General features: G+C 39.7%; 1 protein-coding gene across 4 annotated transcripts; it reads right to left on the bottom strand.

Moving 5' to 3' along the window:
- Positions 1 to 505: 505 nt before the first annotated feature.
- On the bottom strand, positions 506 to 20,381 carry TXNDC8 (thioredoxin domain containing 8). Of its 4 annotated transcripts, XM_058672783.1 has the most exons (6): positions 20,221 to 20,381; positions 16,953 to 17,057; positions 15,606 to 15,665; positions 14,617 to 14,682; positions 1,124 to 1,189; positions 506 to 613 (listed from the first exon to the last, which is right to left on the bottom strand). In XM_058672783.1, the coding sequence occupies exons 1-6, from the start codon at positions 20,242 to 20,244 to the stop codon at positions 551 to 553; spliced, it is 384 nt and encodes a 127-aa protein (XP_058528766.1). In that variant the 5' UTR covers positions 20,245 to 20,381; the 3' UTR covers positions 506 to 550. The 4 variants fall into 4 exon arrangements, with proteins under 4 accessions (XP_058528766.1, XP_058528767.1, XP_058528765.1 ...); XM_058672784.1 differs by lacking the exon at positions 1,124 to 1,189; XM_058672782.1 differs by lacking the exons at positions 506 to 613; positions 1,124 to 1,189 and adding an exon at positions 13,354 to 13,521.
- Positions 20,382 to 21,421: the final 1,040 nt, after the last annotated feature.

Here is a 21,421-nt window from a genome sequence, read left to right as displayed (position 1 = left end):
TGACACGGTTCAAACCTAATATGATGCATTGAGAAGAATCTTGTGTTCATAAATAATGGCTCACCTGGGGAGATGCTGCTATTTAAAAGTTTTTTTTTTCCAAAAAGGTCCATGTAAAATATGTATTATAAATAATTATCCATATATTTTTAATAGTTTTGGCATCAAAACTTAATTATCCTTTAATTCCATTTTCACGAGCATTTAGAAGTATGCCTTGAAACATACAAGGAATTGTATCTTTGGTAATCTCTGGAAAATCTTGATGCTCTGATTGTAGCTATGCAGGGACTGTGTTGTGAAGTTTATAAAAACAGTCCACGGAACGTGCTCCAATTAAGGTGGCAAAGGCAGGTGGGAGAATGGAAATGCCGCATCTCCTGACAGTACAACCATTTATGCAATTATTCAGTGAGATCGTAATATAGTAGTCAGCCAGAACACAGTAAGGGATTTGAGAAGATTACAGCACTTGCTAGAAAAGAAAACATAAACACACTTGGTGTTGTCTTTTAAAATGTCACAAATGTATTTGGTTGTGAAGGTTTGCTCACATTAGTTCTTTAATCTTCGCTGCCAATTTTTTAGCATCAGCTCCACAAAATTCAAAAATCTGTTCACAAATACACAAAGGAGAAACATAGATTGGTCTCAAGTTATTACAAAGACATGATTTTAGAATTTTCTTCTTGAGTGTAAAACTACTACTCATTTCCATTATCTGCAAGGCACTTTAAATATACCCATTAAACATATTTAATTCATGATACTTTAGTATTCATTGCTCTTTCAAACTGCTTTCATGCTCTGCTAAGTCTTTACTATACTCCAAAATATTCCTCTAGCCACAGATTTAAACTTACAATAAAGAAATTCAGTCATTGGAACTTCATTGAGCTTTCACATATAGGTATTGAATGCTTCTTATTTCATATGCATGATCTGAAATCAGATGGGGCTGGGGTTGGAAAAGTCTAAGCCCAGGTAGACTTTAGACTTGTGCTCATGTGCTGGAGAGAGGCAAATATCCGCACATGTGATGATTCTGCCCCAGAGCTGTTCTGTTCGTCCTTTCAGCAAGTCAGCCCGCCTTGTGATTCCCTGTGGATGCCGTCTTACTTACCAGACTGCGCATGAATCCACTTCCATAACAGCAAATTATTCTTTTGATTCTTGAGAATAGGTTTACCTAAGCATAGGTGCAGAATTTCATGCTTTGTCTGAGTTGCCAGGTTTGTAATCATCTCCCCTATAAATTAGTTTCTCTTGCCTTTGGCTGGGGAGAGGAGTGTTCCAAAGCACCTGGGTAAGTTTCTCTTTCCTGAAAGTCTGGATGCAGCTGGGTGGCAGCACGAGGCTATGAAAGCAGTTTTATAATCTTCAGGGAAACCTGAGGCCAGGGTACATATTGGGACAAGAACTCTTGGCAGACAACTTAGGCGGGCTTCTATATCTGAATGAGAAGACTTGTCAGGAAGCAGAAGAATCTAAGCTTAGCTAAGTGGCAGAAAGTAGAACTCATTGCTAAGTTAGCCAGGGACCAAGGCGAAGCAGAGGAAGCCTTAGTATGTTCCTTGAGGCTGCAAAGCGGGAGAGAGGTGTGTGCTTTTTAAATACTTTCAACTTTGGAGCACAGGACTCCTCAGACAATCCTATTTGGTCTTAACGAAAAGCTATCCCTTTTCTCTATCCAGTGCTGGGGTGGAATGCAGCTTACATGGAAGGCTTTGAGATTCACCCGAGTCTCAGTGTTTCTCATGTGAACTGAAAAGGTGGGCATCACCACTACTCCCACCTTATTCCTCCCTCGCAGCTTCTGTTCATATTCCTGTGGCTGCTCTGTTTCAGGAGTAGTTAGATACAAGTTAAGGTGCAAAAGAGACCACGTGAACTGAAGAGGCACTAGCAATGCAGGGATGAGGAACTGTTTCTTCATTCCATGATCACCAGCATGTAATTCTAGCAGGTCCTCTGGACCCCCAAGTGGTCCTTGTTAACCGTATGGCAATCATTTTCATGGATCTGATTGTATCTGCTCACTTTTGGCCACCCACTGCCAAAAGTGTGGAGCCAAAGTGTAAGGAGAAGGCCCCTTTTCTTGAAGGAAATCTCCCCTCCTGGAGGACTGACACAGGTGCATGGAGGGTAAGAGAAAGGAGGGATGGGGAGCTCCAGGGAGTGGTGATGTTCATGACCGTGGGATTATGACACACCTGTGTATGTCACTTGGCAACCAGCAAGAGCAGCTAAAAGCCACAAGTGCAATCAAAGTCTGGGCTTTAGACACAGAGCGACATTATCCTGATCACTCAAACCAGGAAACTGAAGCCACGTAAGAAAAAAAAAATGTGCTCAGAAATTTGTACAAGTTGTAAAGATTCAGTTTGGGTGATTATTACGAAGAGAATGAATCGTTGAGCCACACCCAACTCCTGATGAGTTGTTAAGTTTCCGGGCTCCTCCTCCTAGGCTCAAAGACAACCATTCTTCAGAATATTTCCCATCACATTAGTTTTGCTGGTTTTAAATTTCTGTGCAGTATTGGAATTCTAGTTTTTTTTTTCTTTTACTCTAACATGAGGCTCATGAGATATCTATACAGCAGTGGTACATTCCTTTTCCACACGTTTTTACATTCCCAAAGCACCAATATTATATGGTTTATCCCATTTGGCTACCACAAATAGTGCTTCCAGTAGTAAAATTGTTGTCCATATCTTTGTGGGGACATCATTCTGTTGGCTTTGATGGTCACTAAATTTTGCTACCTCCTCAGTGGCTTTTACTTTGGTCAGCTTTTGCCTGAACTTTAGCAGAAGCTCTACCTTGTCTGTCTCTAGTGCTGTGCCCTGTTAGACTCTTTTCCCCTGAAGTTTGAAACTATAAACCCAATCCTTTATTGCTTACAAATGTTCTTAATGTCTTCCTTATCCCCATAAAATCCAAGTCTGTTATAGGTCTCCTTGATTTTCATCTGTTGCTCTCACTGTGGCTCTTTCTGTAAACGCTAAACTCCAGAAACAAATTCAAGTGGGATCCATTGGTCTACTTTACAAATACAAGGTTGAAAAGCCTTTATTTAAAAATCTAGAACCCTAAATCTTCAAAATCTGAAATTTTTGAGTGCTGTGATGACACCGTCAGTCTTTGGTTTGAGGAACATAAACTTTGTTTTGTGCACACAATTATCAAAAATGTTAATACAATTATCTTCAGGTTATGTTTGTAAGGCATATGTGAAGCATAAATGAATTTAGTATTTAGACTGGGATACCATTCTAATTAATGAATGCCTGCCGTGAGCCAGATTTACTTTGAATAAAACAGACAAAATTCCAATTACCAATTACCATTGGTAATTTTACATTATTATTCAAATAACTCCTGACCCATGTACATTCTTCCTCCCACCTTATCTTGCTTATTAATCTTAATTATGCCTTGTAATGGTTGGACTTAAATTCATGAAATCTGCCTTGAACCTTTCTCTGTGATTTCACAATACTCTTTTTATTTCTCACAGTACTTTTTATATTAAGTAATTGATTTTGTCATTTGTTCCCACTAGATCAAAATTTTTTCCTCCATACTTGCAGTATCTAACCCAGTACTTTATATGAAATATGAAATAATAAACAAAGTATATAAAGTATATATTAAGTATATATGTATATAAAGTATATATAAATATAATGTATATTTATATATACAAATAATATATATATATTTATATACATATAAAATCTATATTTATATATACAAATAATATATAAAGTATATATGCTTTATATATACACATATATATAAAGTAAAGTATATGAATATATGAAATAAATGTTTTATTGATAGTTGTAGGCCTGAGATTAGCCAAGATGATTTCTGGTCATTCAAGTTCAAGGCTATAGACAGTGTTAAGTATGAGGGACATAATATTACCTGTCCTATCCTTTCTTTGCCTAATTTGCCAGAGACAAATATTACACCTCTGTCTCTCTGTGTGACCTTGAATTTTGTACTCAGGAGCTTAATAATGGAGCTGATGAATAAACACTAACTTTTGTATTTTGAGAAACTAACAATTTTTCTCCAAGGTATGGTATCATGTTAAACTGGTGCTGGGCTGTGCCTTTCAGAGGTTCACTCCACCAGGAAAAATTAGTTTGTGAATTTATTTTTCTCAATTTCTTCACATGATATACCTTGTTACCTGCCTAACAATGATGTAAAGGCAAATAATGAGCTCCAGTATGCTGAGACCAATGGGATGGGGTGAAGGTCCATGCAAAAGGGTTTTATTTTTTAAACTTAAATTTATTTTTAAAATAGTGTGTTTATTTTAAATGGAGAGAGAGAGAAGAGAGATCTTCCATTTCCTGGTACAGTCATCAAATGCTCGAAACAGCTGGAGCTAGCCCAGGCCTACACCAGGATCTTGGGTTTCAACCTCAGTCTCCCCTGTGGGTGACAGGGACCCAAGCACTTGAGTCGTTGGTTGATGCCTCTAGGATGTGCACAGCAGGCAGCTGGAGTGGAGAGCAGAGTGGGGACTCACCCAGGCACTCTGCCCCTGGATGCAGGTATCCCTGGTTACATTAAAAAAAAAATCACACCAGATGGCCACTCCCCTCTCCCAAACAAGTTTTCTTTTAAAAAGAACAATTATTACCCATATTTTCAAGCTTAACACAAAAAGAAAATAGGAAAATGAAGCTCCTTTTCCCAATTCCTCATAACCCAGGTTCAACCCAAGTTCCTTTTCTTTTGTTGTTGCTTTTTTAATGCCAAGGAAACAGCATCAGCTGCAAGAATCCATTACTGTTACTGGGAAAATGCAACGAGGGTGGAGATGGTGGCACTTCTCCTAACAAATGGCCTTCAGAGCCTGACTAATCATGCACTCATAAAATAGTCATAGTAAAATCTCTCAGTCAGTTGATGTATGATTTTGGTTGAGTGGAAGCCTGAATTACACTTGGACTAGCTGTATGATCCATCAATTTTCCTGACATCTATACTAAGTTCAAAACATCTATTAGCAACAACAAAATCTGAAGCAACAGCATCAGTAATGATAGTAAACAAAGAAACCCCAACCAGCCAACCACAGCAAGACATGAATAGGGGAGAGAAGTAGAAATCTATGTGTGTGCAATAGTTTCATAATTTATGATAGTTATTATTTTTCTTGTAAAAGAATGATATATTAAGGTATCCAATGGTATGAATAAGATGGAAATGATATGTCCAAGACAGAAGTTTGCAAAGTGTCTCTGTCTTTAATTGTGGAGGAGGGAATGTTAACTACTGGCTGATCCTCTTTTGGGTCCTTTCTCAGACTACACACTCTACACAATTCTTTCCTACAACCATCCACATCATGTTTGTAATGGATATTTGAGCTTTCCCTCTGACTTTCAAAATTCCCAGGACAGAGCTTGCAAATGCAAGATCAATTAAAGTTAAAGGAGTTGAGCTAAAAAAAAAAAGGTAGCTTGAAATGATATGCTTATAATTCAAGGGTAAAAATAACCCGTAAATCAACCTGTTAATTGTTTTTCTTATTTCTGCCAGCATTCTCAACTTGTTCTAATAGTGAGATGAGATGTCAGTAAAGTACCACTTTGCCCTTATTTTCTTGCCATTGTTTTGAATTGGTGAGATGGATAACAACAAAAGTGTTATTTTTAAAATCTGTGTTGGGGTAGATAAAATTTTGTCCTGAAGAGTCAAATAATATCTAGTTTAGCCTTTGCAGGATATGCACTTTTCTGTTGCAGCTGCTCAACTTTTTGTTGTGCTAAAGCAGTCACAGTTGGTATGGAAGCAAATGGCATGGCTGTGTTCCAGGCAAACTTCTTCTTCTTTTTTTTTTTTTTGAAATAATTTATTCCATCCTTTTACACTGTCGAAAATCATCTCAGTAGACCTCATCAGAAAATATCTAAGATAAATTCATGGTTTCTTAGTTATGATCACTACCACCATCAAATTTCAGTTGTTTTTATCTTCGAAAAAGTTAACCATAGCGGGAAAATTTCTGCTTGATATCAACACAACCCAGATTGCCTGCTCTGAATGCAAGCACCACGCCTGATTCAATCACAGCTGCCTGCGCAAGGCCACCTGGGACATCATTGAAATGTGAAGTTCAAGCAGATTTTCAGCTAGGTTGGATACTTACATTTAACATATAACTCCCAACTATTAAGAATCATCTCGTTGATTTGAAATGCAAAGAGAGCTTATATCTGGTGTTTCATGCTCCTCACACACAAGAGCAAAGATGAGTCAAGCCAATGCTAGAAATGAGGAATTCTATCCATGCTCCCATAGGGATGGCAAGAAACCCAGGTAGCTGGGCTATTTCTGCTGTCTATTCAGGAACAGTACAATGAAGCTGCTAATTGCAAGTAGCCAAATCCTGATCTGGCATGCTTGATGGAAAATACGAGTATCCAAATCACTGGCTAAACTTGGTGTGCTCAGGCAAACTTCTTATTTACAAAAACAGGTGAAGGTCAGATGTGACCCTTGGGTTGTAGTTTGCCACATTTTTTTTTTTATCTCAAATAACTGAAGTTGTTGAGATGCTGTTCAAAAGCTAGGTACTTAGTGCAGCATAGTTTCCCCTGAAAGGGAAAAAAGCAGGCGTGATGATCACTGAAAATATAGTATGAATCTTTGTTTTCAGGAATAAACATGGTTTTGGGGACTATTTCCTTCAATGGTATATACTTCTGCTTTCACATTTCCACTGGAAAATCTGCTCAAATGTCTAGTGTTAGAGAAATCTGCCTGTTTCCCATGTCTCCTTACTTAATTCCCCTCAAGTTCGGAGGTGAGTTATTCATTACATGCAGATGCAGTAATGATCTCACATCTATTCTCATATCTTCTTCCTTGGTGACAACTCTTTAGCGGACAGGCATGTTGTCTTTCATTGTTTTTCTGAATAGCACAGGGCAGAGGGCCCAAAGCCTGCCTTCTGTATGTGGGTTTGGAAGGCTGTCATCCCTTTCTCACTTTTGAGTACTGATATTTGTGCAAAGCAGCAGTATCTTTTTTAGCTGCAAAGTTAAATTTCTTCTCTACAGCCCACAGGTGCACTGTCTCAAGGTATAGGCTTCAAACGAAAAATTGAAAGGCTGTTGACATAGGGTGCTAGTCATACTCTGTAGTGAGCTTAATTTAGCCCCCTGACTTCCCTGTAAAGGTGCTGTTTTGATTACTTACATAACTTCTTGTGAGAAAAGGGCAGAGGCAGCAGGTCTGACTGCTTACTCCCACTGATCCTTCACCGTCCTGCCAATGTGCCGCCCAGGTGTTCTTAGTGTTGGTGATGGGTGACTTTGTTTATGTACCTGGAATGATGGACCCTGCCTGGCTGACTTGTCAAGAAGCTTTATAGAAAACACCACTATGGACAATGTACAGCTGGGGTATTGTTGGGGCACTGAGCTTATATTGCCATGGTTGGTTATATAGCCAAGATTGTGTAACAAAATATGTTTATGTGACAAGCATTCCTCATCCTCATAAAGAACTCAGTTCCTCAAGATTCAAATAGTGTCACTAAACAGATTCATTCCAGATTCATTCATTCATTCATTGGAAGTTCATTGTCGAGAACAAGCGCATCCCCCATGTCCTTGGACAAGGAAGACCATCAGAAGTCTGCTAGCCTTGGCCAGTGGGTGTTGTTTTATGCCTGTTGTTTTTCACTCTGTGTTGTCTGCTATAATAAATCCTAGCTATGATTCTAATCTGCTCTAGAATCTTGTAAGTTCTTCTGTTGAATCACAAAACAACATTCCTACATTTCGACAATTAGAATTTCAGAGATGAACTCGGTTGAGACCATGGTGAAAATTTGATGAGTTCTGAAAACTCAAGATAAACAGTATTTTAATAGATATTAAGTAAAAACATTAAAACCAACTCAGAAATCCACCATGAGAAAAAATAATGAAAGGTAGGATTTGACCGTATACTTACAAGATGTTGGCTTACTTGGGCATACATAAGAGAAACGCTTTTATCAATGGTGCTCGGATCACTAAATGGTGCTAAGTAGCTGTTGCACTCCCCTGCCTCTCTCTATATATTCATTAGTTTTTGCTCCCCACAATTACTCCTGACACTGGATAAGTTGCTTACTATATTGATAACCATCCTGTTTTAAAAATATCCATCTGTCAAAACCCTGGAGACTGTGTGCAAGTTGCTTTACCTCCCTAGCCAGGACCCCCTGGGTCTCACACAATCCTAAGCAGGTCAAAAGTCTTTGCATAGGCGACTTCTACTAAGATGGCTTAGCTTGAATGGTTGTGTGCTTATTTAGAATTTTAGAAGTCCCTCCTAATCTTCTTTCTGTATGCTTTTCTATTTGTAAATGCTCAGGCAAATAAATACACAGCTAGATCCTGGGATTCAGTCATAGTTACATTTTATAGAATGTACCAAGTCCAATGCTAGGAACTATATACACTATTACAAATTTTCATGACAATCATTCAAAGGCAGGTGTTGTCCCCATTTCACAGGAAATGAAGGTGGTTAAAGTACATTCCCAAGGACACCTACCCTAAGAGGTAGACCTGGGTTCAACTGAAAGTTGTCTGACTCCAGAGAAGGAATAGATCACCGTGGACTCATTTTTGAAAGGTGGGGCAGTCCATGTCTTGTGTGAATTTTAACAGTGATTATTTGGGAAGGTAATTCTCTAGGGACTATCAGACTCTTCACCTCCTACTATATCACCCTGTTGCCCCTACCTTGCTGTTAGAGACAATGAGCTTCTAAATCTACCCTCTTTCTAGCACATCATAGTGCGGTCTTCTTGAGATTTTAAAATCTCTGTACCTACTTTATGGTGAGGAGTATTTATTGAAAAATGTAGTGAATTCCATGGTCTCAAAGGGAACTCTATGTTTTCTTTTTTTTTTTAAAGATTTTTTTTTTTATTCATTGATTACATTGTATTATGTGATACAGTTTCGTTGGAACTGGGAATCACCCCACCCCTCCTCCCGCCCGGGAACTCTATGTTTTCAACCACCATGGCAAAGCTTCTTCCTAATTCCTGTGAGGATAGTCTGGAAGATAGGTTCTTCTGACTAATTCATTTGTGAATTGATTAGCATACATGTCTCCATAGTACATTTCTTTTACTAGTGCAGCTAAGTGCTTTATGAAGTCCTTATTGTCCAATATCAAAGTTTTTGATGGTGGCTTAAATTTAAAAAGTTGACCAAGAGTTTTTACTTTTTTGTTTCTTCATAGTTTCTCCTATGTCATTGACAGAAACCAAGTGTAGATCTGGAACCATTGATGGGCTTCAGAGAGATAATAATATTCTAGTGTTATCTGTACATTTCAGTTAATGTGTATATATTAATTTTTGTGGAGAGAGAATTTACAGCCCTTGTTAGATTTTTAAGAGGGTTATAAATCAGATTTGTGAACCACAGTAATTTTTCCTTTCCAAATGTGATTTTAGCTTCCAAAATTTTATTTGTGTTTGGTTTGTTATTATTAGTGAATTGTGGTCTGAAAATATTGAATGGAAAATTTCAGAGATAAACAATTTGTAAATTTTTAAGTTGTGTGCTTCAATAGACATTTGTCTTAGTAGTTAATATGCCAACAGTCCAGATTAGAGTGCCTGGGCCCCAGTCCTGGCCCCGTTGCTAAACATAGTTTCCTGCTAATGTGCACCCTAGTGGGAAATAGGTGATGGCTCAAGCAACTGGGTCCCTGCCATGCTGTGAAGGATCCAAATTAAGCTCTGGGCCCCAGCATCAGCCTGGCCCAAGTACAGTCACTGTAGGCATTTGGGTGAGTGCCCAGCAGATGACAACACTGTCTCTGACCATTTTTCTACCCCTCAGATTAACTAAAAACCAAATTGCATGGTATTTTGAGTAGTGTGATGAAGTCTTACACCATTCTGCTTTGTTCCACTCCAGATGTGAATCATCCTTTTGTCCAGCATAACCTATAGTGTTTCATTCACCTATTTATTTGGTGGCCTATGTTGTATACTCTACCTGCCCATTAATCACCTAATCATCTAGAAGCTGTTTGGATTATCAGATTGACTATCACAATAATACAGCACTCGTGTTCAGGTAGCTCTTCTTTTACTTAATAATATTGCCAATGTGTAAGAGTAGTGGTAGTGGCAGTTTGGATGTATCATAGACAAGATATGAAATGAGTTCTTCTTTAAAGGGAAAAAGTGATATTTCCCTTTTTAAAAGGAAAAAAACCCCCTACATTCTGATATTTCTAACATCTATGAAAGAATAGGAAAATATGCAGTATATACATTGTTTCAGGCAACCACTGGAATTGTTGGAATGTATTCTCCATGGATAAAGGAAAACTACTATTCTTACAGGAGAATAAAGTGTCATATCTGATTAAAAAAAAACAGCCAAAATTTTAGGTGGTCTATCTGGAAATTACCATAGGAATGAACTATTTTATCCCAATTAATCTTTCTGGAATATGGAAAGATATCTATGGTGAAAACATAAGAAACAAAGCAAGAAGGAACAACACACCTTATTTATTGTCTGAAATTAGCTCTTCTTAGCCCTAAACAAGGGCATATTTACAGATGTTTCAATTGTACCAGTGCATTTCTGCACATCCTCTGTAGGATAACTTCCAGTGATGGCCAGGCTCTGCTTATTTTCCTCTGTGGCTCTAGATCATCGCAAATAGCTCGATAATGCTTTACTCTCCTGGAGTTTCATTTTATGATTTACTTACTTTGAAAGTAGCCGCAATAAGCTAGCATTAAAAGGCCAGATAAAATAATGAAACCATTAAAGATGATGTAGTATGGGAATGGCAGTTAGGCCAGGAAACTGGGTGAGGGAGGTTACTGTATCTGTGATTTGAGTGGAGAAAGCAACTGAGATTCCTGGCAGCAGTACAAAGAGAAACCCAGGGGATTCACTAAGTCTTCCAGTCTCAAGCAAGGAGGCAGATGATGCTTTCAAGGGCACACCTGGTAGGCATTATCATCAGGCTTCTTATGCAATATGCAGTTATAAGAATGTAACTGATGGTGGCTCTTTGCCAGGTGTTTTATTAGAAATGAGAAAGCATTTTGCAAAACAACTCTTAACAGAAAGTGTGCTCTGGGTACTTTTTGTACTAGATAAATGGCATCTAACTCCTTTAGTAAGTCAGTTTTCAATTGTGCCATCCCAGATGAAAGAGAGCACCATATTTATTCAGACATTTAAAAAACTTGGGCTTAATTTTTCTCTAGCCCTGGAAAACAGTAAATGTCAACAGAAACCTTCCTAATCAATTCTGTTAAAAAGGAAATTGGCCTGAGTGTCTATTATTAACACCCCAAACTTGTTCTAGTTCTTTCCTTGTAGACCATTGTGAGGCAGAACCTGGAGAAGGATGCTGACATTTAGCACAGGAGTGATGATGCCACTTGCGTTACCCCCATTCCACACCAGGATGCCCTAGTCTCAGGTCTTGCTCCATTACCAATTCTAAATTCCTGCTAATGAGAACTGTGGGAAGCAGCAGCCATGGTTCAAATACTTGGGTCCTTACCACCTACAAGGGGAGACCCAGATTTAGTACTGGGTTCCTAGCTTTGTCTTTTTCCTGCTCCAGCTGTTAATGGGAATGTTAATGGGAATGAACCAGCAAATGAAAGATTTCTCTATTTCTCTGCCAAGCAAATAAAAATGAAAAAGAATTTTTTTAAAAGGTTAAGAACCTGGGAGACTTTTCAGAAATGTCATGATTTAACTTCAGTTTTGTATGCAATGATAGAAGTATAATGTGCACTGAACTCTATAGCGCTGCCCAGGCACCGTGTGCTGGAGGTTGAGTCCAAGAGGTAAAAGATTTAGAGTACTGACCCTGTCAGATCTCATCGTCTTGTTTGGCCCTTGTGTTTCTGCACAGTAGATTGATATTCTTTGCCAAATATGCCCAGTGTTAGAAATTTTTCTGAAGGGTTTTCTATGATATCTAAATTGATTCAGGTATGAAGCCATCAGGAAACAGAGAATACATATTCAAATTTTAAAAGAAGCCTTGTCTGCATAACAATACAGATGGTCTCAACCCTTTGTTTTATTAGGAATCCATAAAGTTAACTTCATTTTCCAATAGGTACTTGGTAGAATATTCAGAGCTGAGGTTTTTCATAATTCCTAGAGCCCAGGCATTTTGTTCTATCAGTTTGAGAGAGTCATAGGGGTTAGACTTTGGCTTATTGATTAAAATGCCATTTGGGACACCCTCATTTCATGTCAGAGTGCCAGGGTTCGAGTCCCAGATCCACTTCTAATTCCAGCCTCCTGCTGATGTGTACCTTGGGAGTCAGCAGTAACGGTTGTAATAGTTGGATCCTTAATACCCCATGCCTAAGGCCCAGACAGAACTGGAGTTTTCTGGCTTTGTTATGGCCCACAATCATGTATTTCAGGCTTCTGGGAGTGAAATGGCAGATGAGAGATCTCTCACTGCCTTTCTGTTTGTCTATTTTTGTTGACTTGCCCTTTAAAATAAATAATTAAACAAACAAGAAAAGAGCCCTACCGTTTAAGACCAGTTAAGTTATAATTTTTTTTGAAAGGTGTGTTTGTTTATTTGAAAGGCAGCGTTCCAGAGAGGGAGGAGAGGAAGACAGAGAGTGAGAGTTCTGCCATCTGCTGGCTAACTTTCCAAATGACTGCAACAGCTGGGACTGGGCCAGGCCACAGCCAGGAGCCAGCAACTTCATGCGGGTCTCCATGTGATTTCAAGTACCTAAGTACTTGGGCCATCTTCTGCCACTTCCCCAGGCAGAGGGAACTGGATCACAGCCATCCAGGACTTGAACCAGAACCCATATGGCATGCTGGTGCAGTAGTGGGCAGCTTAACTTCCTATGCTGCAGTGTTGGTCCCAAGACATAATTTTAAGAATAGTGCTCAGCCTCTTAATGCAGTCTTTGCTATCTCTATCCAGAACTACAAGTTGAAACAGGGCCAAGCTTTCCTCAAATCATGGCTTAGATTTTGCTTGAGAGTCTATAACCAGTGAGTTGAGAACTCAGTCTCTTGCATCATCTCAAAATGGAATAAAAACACTTGAGCAGCAACAGCCACCAGTCAAGGTCATTTACAGAAGAAGTAAAGCCAGAAACCTGTCTTGAGCTGGAGAGAAACTTGCTGTGACTCATATTTGGTACAGAGTCAGGACGGGAGGAAAGACAGTAGCACTCACATGTTCATTTCCTTGCTCATCCTCCTGTTACGTTAATGTACGTAACGGTCTGTACGAAAATGTAATGAGTTTCAGGAAAATCCATATGAAACTCTCACAGACACTGGGATTTCAGGGAAGACCAAATTCCTCTGGGTGCTTGGAATAGAAAAATACATGAATATAAGGTATGACTTCGACATAAAAGGGTTTGTAATAGTATAGTGGATCAAAATGATGGAGAAACTGGAATGGTAGCCTTGAATATAAGGGTTTGCCTTGATCCTGTAGGGAGCAGAGAGGGAAGGGTATCAACTTTTAAAAAATGGAATGACATCTAAGGATCTATGCCAGGATGATTTGGAGAAGTGAACAGGACTATGGAGTTAAGTTGGGCCGTGAGGGAGGCTACTGACATCATTTAAATAAAATATATTTGTTGCTGCAATTAAAAGCAGGGATGAAATTACTGAAGGGGAGAAGATAGACTGGAAAAAAGTATAGAGCCTAGTGATACACTTATACTGGAGGGCAGTCAGGCACAGATTACTACAGGAGAGCTTGATGGGAGGCAGCTGGTAGACAAGCTAAGAGAGAGGTAAATTCCCAGAATACAGAAACTGGCGAGTCAGTGGTGCTCCCATGTATCCAAGGAATACAGGATTGGGACATGGCAGGGAGGTTCTTCATGACTTGTAAGAGAGCAGATAGGTGAGGGAATACGTGGAAAGTACATGTTTCATTATATGCTCAATATTTTAGACATTTTACTTCATTGATGTCTTAAGAAAACTAACATAAATTGCTGAATATTTAATGCCAAGATGGATCCAAATATTCTAATCATATTGCAAATAGTTAAATTCTCACAGCAATCTTATGAGAAAAAAAAAACTCACCATGTTCCATGTTTTTGCAGATGGGGAAACTAAGACACAAAGAGAACAGGTGAACTGCTCCAAGTCCCACAGTGGGAAAGTGGTAGAAGCTCTGCTTAAGCCAGGGGCGTCTGGACCCCAGAGCTTGTCTGCTCCAGCATGAGGCAATGTTGCCTTGTGATAGTTTACGTTTCCTTGTGTGGTTAACAATGTAAACAATATAAATAGCATCATGTAAGAATTGCATCCTGTCCTTCTCTGGAAGATTTTTCTTGATGGCTCTGCCCAGGGCAGGAAAATTTTTATGGATCTGGATATGTCAGATAAGATTTATTACTAGTTATGCATTTTTTGACCCATTGCTAGTAAACAAAATTTATCAATTGAAAATCACAGTGCTCAGTAGTAAAACAAGTGCAATATTTTCCTCATTCTAGGTTTTTCTTGAACGTTAATGAATCTATAATCAAAATAAATATGGCTAATCACCATGGAAACATACCTTCTGGCTTTTCTTGAACATCTGAAATGTGGGTATTACTTTGATGTGACAGGTGTTAGCCAATTCCTAGGAAAAAAAGAAAGGTCATAAAGTCAGTATTTTGGTTTCCTCTCTTGTGTCAAAAATCTTGGAATTTCTTAGAAACACCTGCCCTGTAATGAGCTTGATTTAAACAACTTTGGGAAAGATGGGCCCCAGTGGAACCCAGTCAGGAAAAAGGCTGTTGCAAAACTAAGAAAGAATAAGGAGCTCTTTATAATCTTTACTTGAGAAACAGAATATTATATTAATGTAGCATTTTAGAAAAGGCTTACCCTTTTCTAATTTAAAACCATAGGGTTAGAGAGAGAGAGAGAGAGAGAGAGAGAGAGAGCGAGCTCATCCATTGGTTTACTTCCTAAATATCCACAACATCCAGGTCTGAGCCAGGTTAAAAGCAGGAAACAAGAATTGAATTTGAGTCTCCCACATTGTTAGCCAAGATCCTACTCTCTGAGTTATCACCACTCATCTCCAGTGTGCACATTAGCAGGAAGTTGGACTACGAGCCAGCCAGCACTTGAATCCAGGCATCCTGATACAGGATGGGTAGGAGCATGTGGCAGCTTAACCCTTGCCCCAAAACCTGCTCCTTCTGCACACTTGCTACCTCTGGGTTAGTTATAATATCTAATATGAGTGCTATGTTAAGAGTCATTATATTGTTGTCTAGGAATAATGTCAAGAGACATGTGTACATATTCAGACAGACACAATTTTAAAAAGATATAGATGAATGTTGGTTGATTTCTTAAATCCATAATCCATGCATACAAAGGGCTGATTGTGATGTAAAACACACAAGAACAACATGAGAGCATTTAAAATATTTTTATCAGGAAAAATTGTCAGATGCTTATTGTATTTGGTAATGTAATTGCCGAGACAGTGCTACTCAGTGAAATTGCATTGAATTTGAAGCTTCTCCATGGAATATTTAAGATTCTTACCGGAGAATCATTGACATCCACGTTAGCAAACATTACATTTTGGTATTGCTGAGACAGTGCCTTCAAAAATGAAAGAATAATATTTCCTCATTAGTGTAGTGTTCATATTAAAATATGTACTAGCAGTATTGTTTCAGAAAGAAGGTTGTTAACTAACTTTCCTTCTGACATCTCCCTATCGCCTAGAACTGGGAGCACCCACTCAAATGCCAGATGAAATCAAGGGATAGGGATATGACATCTTAGTACAGTCTGTGTAGTGTCTGTAGTTAATAATGTGGTATTGTGCACTTAATGACATTAGAAGTATGAGTCTCATGTTCAGTATTATTACAGGAGGGAAAACAAAGCAAACACATAAGCTGTTGGAAGTGACTGATACATATTTGCAAATGTTCAGGATCATCAATTGTGTACATTAAATATGCTCAGCTTTGTATGTCAGTTATGTCCCAATAAGGTACGGAAAAAACAGAGAATGCCTTTTAAAAAGGCACAGGATTTATTCTGATAATAGTACTTGGAGAACTGGAGAATGTTTATTCTTTTAAAGTTTAAAATAAACATTTTTGCTTATTGTGCTCTGCAAACTGTTCAAATGTTTAGAAGTTCTTAACTCTGGAATTTTGGTAAAGTATACTTATTGTCATGTGAATAATCCATTTATACATTTGGATTCCTTGGCATATATTTTTTAACTTTCATTTTGATTAATTATTTATTAGAAAGTGGAGAGTGAGGATAAGAAGAAGGGAAGGAAAAAGTAGAGGGAGGGGGAAGGAGAGGGAGGAAGGGAGAGGGGAGGGAGAGAGGCAGTGGGGAGAGCGAGAGCGAGAGCGAGAGAGAGAGCGCGAGAGCGATAGAGAGAGAGAATCCATCCATCTGCTGGTTTACTCCTGAAATGCCCACAGCTGAGGCTGGGACCAGGCGATGCTGAAGCTGGGAGCTGGGAGCTCAGCTTAGGTCTCCTATTCCACTGGCAGGAACCCAGTTCCTTGAGCTGCTGAATGGTAGCTGGGGTCTGGATCAGGGAGCAGAACTGGGACTAGAATCAGGGACTCAAATATGGGATATGGGTATCCCAGTTAGCAGCTTCACTGCTGGACAAAGCACTCAATTCCGTTTTTCACATCCTGACACTCTGCAGAATTACAGGCAAATAGTGCTATTGTTCTGGTATCATCTAATTAGATCTTATGTGTCATCTTCAGGTTAAACTGAGTGCTGTGAGACACCATGGTTCTGAATTGACTCATAAGTACCTAATTTCCAGGAATTATTGGGAAAAACATTTTGCAGTTTAAAAAAATTGGGTACAATGGTGACACAAACACTGATGTTACTTACATGAAAAAGAGGAGACATCCTTTTGCAGGGGCCACACCATTTTGCTGAAAATTCAACTACCACAAGTTTGTGCCCTGCAGCTTTCAAAAATGTTTTCAATTCGTCCTGAAACCAAAACATAGATGAAGAAATAAGCATAATTCCTGAAACTCAAAGTCTAGCAGAGAAGAAAATGATGTTAGATTAGTTCTTAAAAAATATGCAACAGTTGTCTTGCCACATTGCTTTCTGTGTGACCTAACATTTTCAAATGTCTGTCAGAAATATTTCTCTTTGCAATAATGTATCAATGATAATAAACCTACTGGAAGATGAGGATTCAAATCATGATGGAGGTGGGTGATGATGGTTATCTCTGGGGAGAATCTGAGATTTGACTGGGCAAACATGAGGAGGAGGGGGTGGAGCAGGAGTATTATGTCTTAGTATACTCATGTCTACATATTTACACACACATATATGTACACACATATATATATGTACACACATGTGTGTGTGTGTGTGTGTGTACCTACATAGACATTGGTGGTGAAAAATTGAAAGGAATGGAACTCATCAAATATCTTGACTCATTTTGTTTTGCTTTGGAAGAGTGGCCTTGATGAAAGGCATAAACAAAACTCTACATGTAACAATCTACCATGCCTTTTTACTGAGTATCTTCAGCAAATATTCATTCCATCAGTTACACATATCATCTGAAGGAGGAAGTCTTCCCTGAGTCCTCAGAGTACCATGTCTACACTGCATTATGGATGCTGATTGTGCTAGACTAGTTATTTCATGCCTGATTTATCTCCCCAGAGGCCTCCAGCACTCAATCCTGATTCATTCTTTTTTTTTTAAAAAGATTTTATTTATTTTATTACAGTCAGATATACAGAGAGGAGGAGAGACAGAGAGGAAGATCTTCCGTCCGATGATTCACTCCCCAAGTGAGCCTCAACGGGCCGGTGTGCGCCAATCTGATGCCAGGAACCAGGAACCTCTTCCAGGTCTCCTATGCGGGTGCAGGGTCCCAATGCATTGGGCCGTCCTCTCCTGCTTTCCCAGGTCACAAGCAGGGAGCTGGATGGGAAGTGGAGCTGCCGGGATTAGAACCGGCACCCATATGGGATCCCGGGGCGTTCAAGGCGAGGACTTTAGCCACTAGGCCATGCCACCAGGCCCAATCCTGATTCATTCTTGCACTTCCCATAGTCCTGACTATTAGAACCCGAATGGTTATGAAATAGTTATTGGATGAACAAGGGGTTGTTCAACTAGAATATTCTCTACAGTCTTTTTTTTTTCACTGAATTACAAAAGTAAAGGTTAACATACTCTGTGGCTCATTACACTACAAGGCTTTGTACTTTACACAGGGCATGTGCTATCTCCAGTTCACAGATGAGAAAAGCGTGATGTGGTTGGAATTATTAACCCAAGCAGTCTGATTCCAGGGCCTGTCCTTAACCACTGCATAACATCATCTGTTGAGTGCTTTGTAGCAAATGGGAGCCAGACCTCCTTTTACTGGCCTGCATTGCATCATGAGCTCATACCAGGGCCAATCATTAAGATGTGAGTGGGGGATGGGATTATTAATAAAGCCAAGTAGTGCTTAGCCTCATTAGGGATGGAGTTAATTGCATACAACCACACAAATGGTGTGCCTATCCTATTAAAGGAGGAGTTGACAATTACGTTGTCATTTGGTTCAAACAGGTGAAAAAGTTGACTCACAAGGAGGCACTCTCATGCTTTTACTGCAGTTCCTATAGGATAGAGTAGCTGATGTTTCCGAGAGCTGTGCCAAGCCCCCATTTATGGAATAAAGTGGATGTCGTCCTCACCAGCTCCCCATACCCTTCACTTTCCAGTAGCTGTTTCTTGGTTGTCAGTTGGGCTGGTTGGGCCCATGAACTTGACTTGGTTATCTTATCTGAAGGGAAAACTTCTACTGTACATCCTCATTCCATACATACACATTGAAGCCTATAATATGCCAGACTTTGAGAGAAAATTTAGGGTATATCTGTGTATAAAAACCAGGCACAAGGCCTGGCTGCGTGGCCTAGTGGTCTTCACCTTGCACGCGCCGGGATCTCATTTGGGCGCCAGTTCTAACCTCAGCAATTCTACTTCCCATCCAGCTCCCTGCTTGTGGCCTGGGAAAGCAGTTGAGGATGGCCCAAAGCCTTGGGACCCTGTACCCCTGTGGGAGACCTGGAAGAAGCTCTTGGCTCCTGGCTTCAGAACACCTCAGCTCCAGCTGTTGCTGCCACTGGGGAATGAATCAGTGGATAGAAGATCTTCCTCTCTGTCTCTCCTCTCTGTATGTCTGACTTTCCAATAAAAATATTAAATCTTTTTTTTAAAAAAAACAGGAAGATGAGGGCAATGAAAGGGATTGAGTTAAAATGTGGTCTTGCTGGCCAAAGTCCATTTCAGTGAGGCATAGATTTGAAATCTGAGCAAAGAGACAGCTGCCCCTCAGTACAAGAAACTTCTCTGGGAAAGTAAGGCCCCATGCTATTCTGGGAGAGCCCTGAGAGTTAAAGAAGAAAGCAACTACCCAAAGCATTAGCCATGTGTGATATTTGAAAACATTATAGCGCAGTGACATGCAATGTCTCCCTTTCATCTGGCCAGTGCAATTTTTGTGATCATACACTTGGGAAAGATACCGGAAGCCTGAACCTGAGGGTCCTGGCAGACAGGACCCTACAACCCAGTACTCTCCTCTTACTCCTACTCTTTCATAATGAGGTCTGATGTCAGAAGGTCTGAATTCTAATACCCACATCACCCACTGAACAGGGTATGCCCTCTTTAGAAATGTCTCTCTCTAATACAGATTCAGTCTGTTGAGACAATAACACAGTCTGTTGAGCCAGTTGCCCATGTAACTGTTCATTGATATTGGCTGCCATTTCTTCTCCCCTACTTTACAGTCATGCGTGGAGTCTGTTCTATCACCCAGGATAAGTGAACTGTGTGAATTGACTAACCTTTGCAGAGTTGTCTGAGTACAGCTAAGGGCAAAGGATCCAGTTGGTGTCAGAGCAAGAAAATAAGGAGGTGACAGAAAATATTTTTCTGATCAATTTGCTACTTGGCCACTCCTCTGGGTGGTGCCATTTCTCAAAGAGCAACACAAAAAGCCAGAATTTTAAAAGTCTTCCGTAGTTACATGGCAAGGAAGGAAATCATTCTTGATGTTTATTAATTCTGTTCTGGAGCCAGTCGCTTCTGAAATATTTATGAAAGCTAAATAAATACTTGCCGTGTCTTTTATAATCCGCACCATGATTTCCAGCTGGGAACTACTGACGAAACTCTCCTGTTGGTTCAAGTGGATCCCTGGAGCTGTCCCATGAAATTACAGGATCCTGACCAGATAATAAAGGTAACTTCTCTGTGACATCATTCAGCATGTCATTTCAGAACCTGGAACTTTGGCAGGCTCTGGAACTAATTTTACTCCTATGTCATGATTAGCTAGTTGACTTGTAGCCAGCCAAGAATTAGCAACCAGGGGCCTTGTATTATAGAATCAATGGCATTTCTGTCTTATTCTGTTCTTTTGCATGTATTTCCAACCATATTTCTCTAACCCTTACTCCCAGTCCTCATATAAGATGAAATTGGATAATATTTAAATAGATGAAAATTCTTTTCACTTAGCGTTTTGTAAAAACTCTTTCTGCCATTGCAAAAAATACTGAAGCCTTAATCCTGTAATAAGGTTCCTGTGAATGTGGTTTTACAAGTCATAGGTTCAGGCCTAGCACAATGGCTCAATTGGCTAATCCTCCTTCTGCAAGTGCCAGTATCGTATATGGGTGTCGGTTTATGTCCTGGCTGCCCCACTTCCCATGTAGCTCCCTGCTTATCACCTGGGAAAGCAGCAGAGGATGATCCACAGCCTTGGGATCCTGCACCCACATGGAAGTCCTGAAAGAACTTCCTGGCTCCAGGCTCCTTTCTCCAGAATTACTCAACGGTGGCTATTGCAGTCATTTGGGAAGTCGGTCAGCAGATGGAAGAGCCTTCTCTCTGTCTCTCCTTTCTGTGAACCTGCTTTTCCAACAAAAATAAATCTTGAAAAAAGTCATAGATTCTCTTAACTTTGTTGCTTTACTCTGTTTTGAACAAAAGAACTTGTAAAGGAACTTCTTAATGTACTAGGACAGTCATTAGAACAGGGCAAACTTTTCTTTTAATGAACAAGATAATATTTTAAGCTAGGTGAATCACATAGGTCTCTGTTTCATGGTGTTTAGAATTGAAAACTCTTGTTGGGCCCAGTGTGGTAACCTAGCATTAAAGTTCTCACCTTGCATGCTCTGGGATCCTATATGGGTGCCAGTTCTAATCCTGGTGGTCCTGCTTCCCATCCAGCTGTCTGCTTCTAGCCTGGGAAAGCAGTGGAGCATGACCCAAAGCCTTGGGACCCTGAACCTATGTGGGAAACCCAGAAGAGG

Source organism: Ochotona princeps, chromosome 14 (genome assembly GCF_030435755.1).
Source record: "Ochotona princeps isolate mOchPri1 chromosome 14, mOchPri1.hap1, whole genome shotgun sequence".
Classification (NCBI taxonomy): domain Eukaryota; kingdom Metazoa; phylum Chordata; class Mammalia; order Lagomorpha; family Ochotonidae; genus Ochotona; species Ochotona princeps.
Note: the sequence above shows the minus strand (reverse complement) of the source record. Positions and strands in the feature narration are given on the sequence as shown.

Coding starts and splice junctions, on each gene's coding strand:
- TXNDC8 (XM_058672782.1), bottom strand. CDS start 20,244: ATGGTGCGGATTATAAAAGACACG. Junction 15,666..16,952: donor GGATGTCTCCTCTTTTTCAT/GTAAGTAACATC, acceptor TCATTTTTGAAG/GCACTGTCTCAGCAATACCA. Junction 13,522..14,616: donor TGTTCAAGAAAAGCCAGAAG/GTATGTTTCCAT, acceptor TGCTCCCTACAG/GATCAAGGCAAACCCTTATA.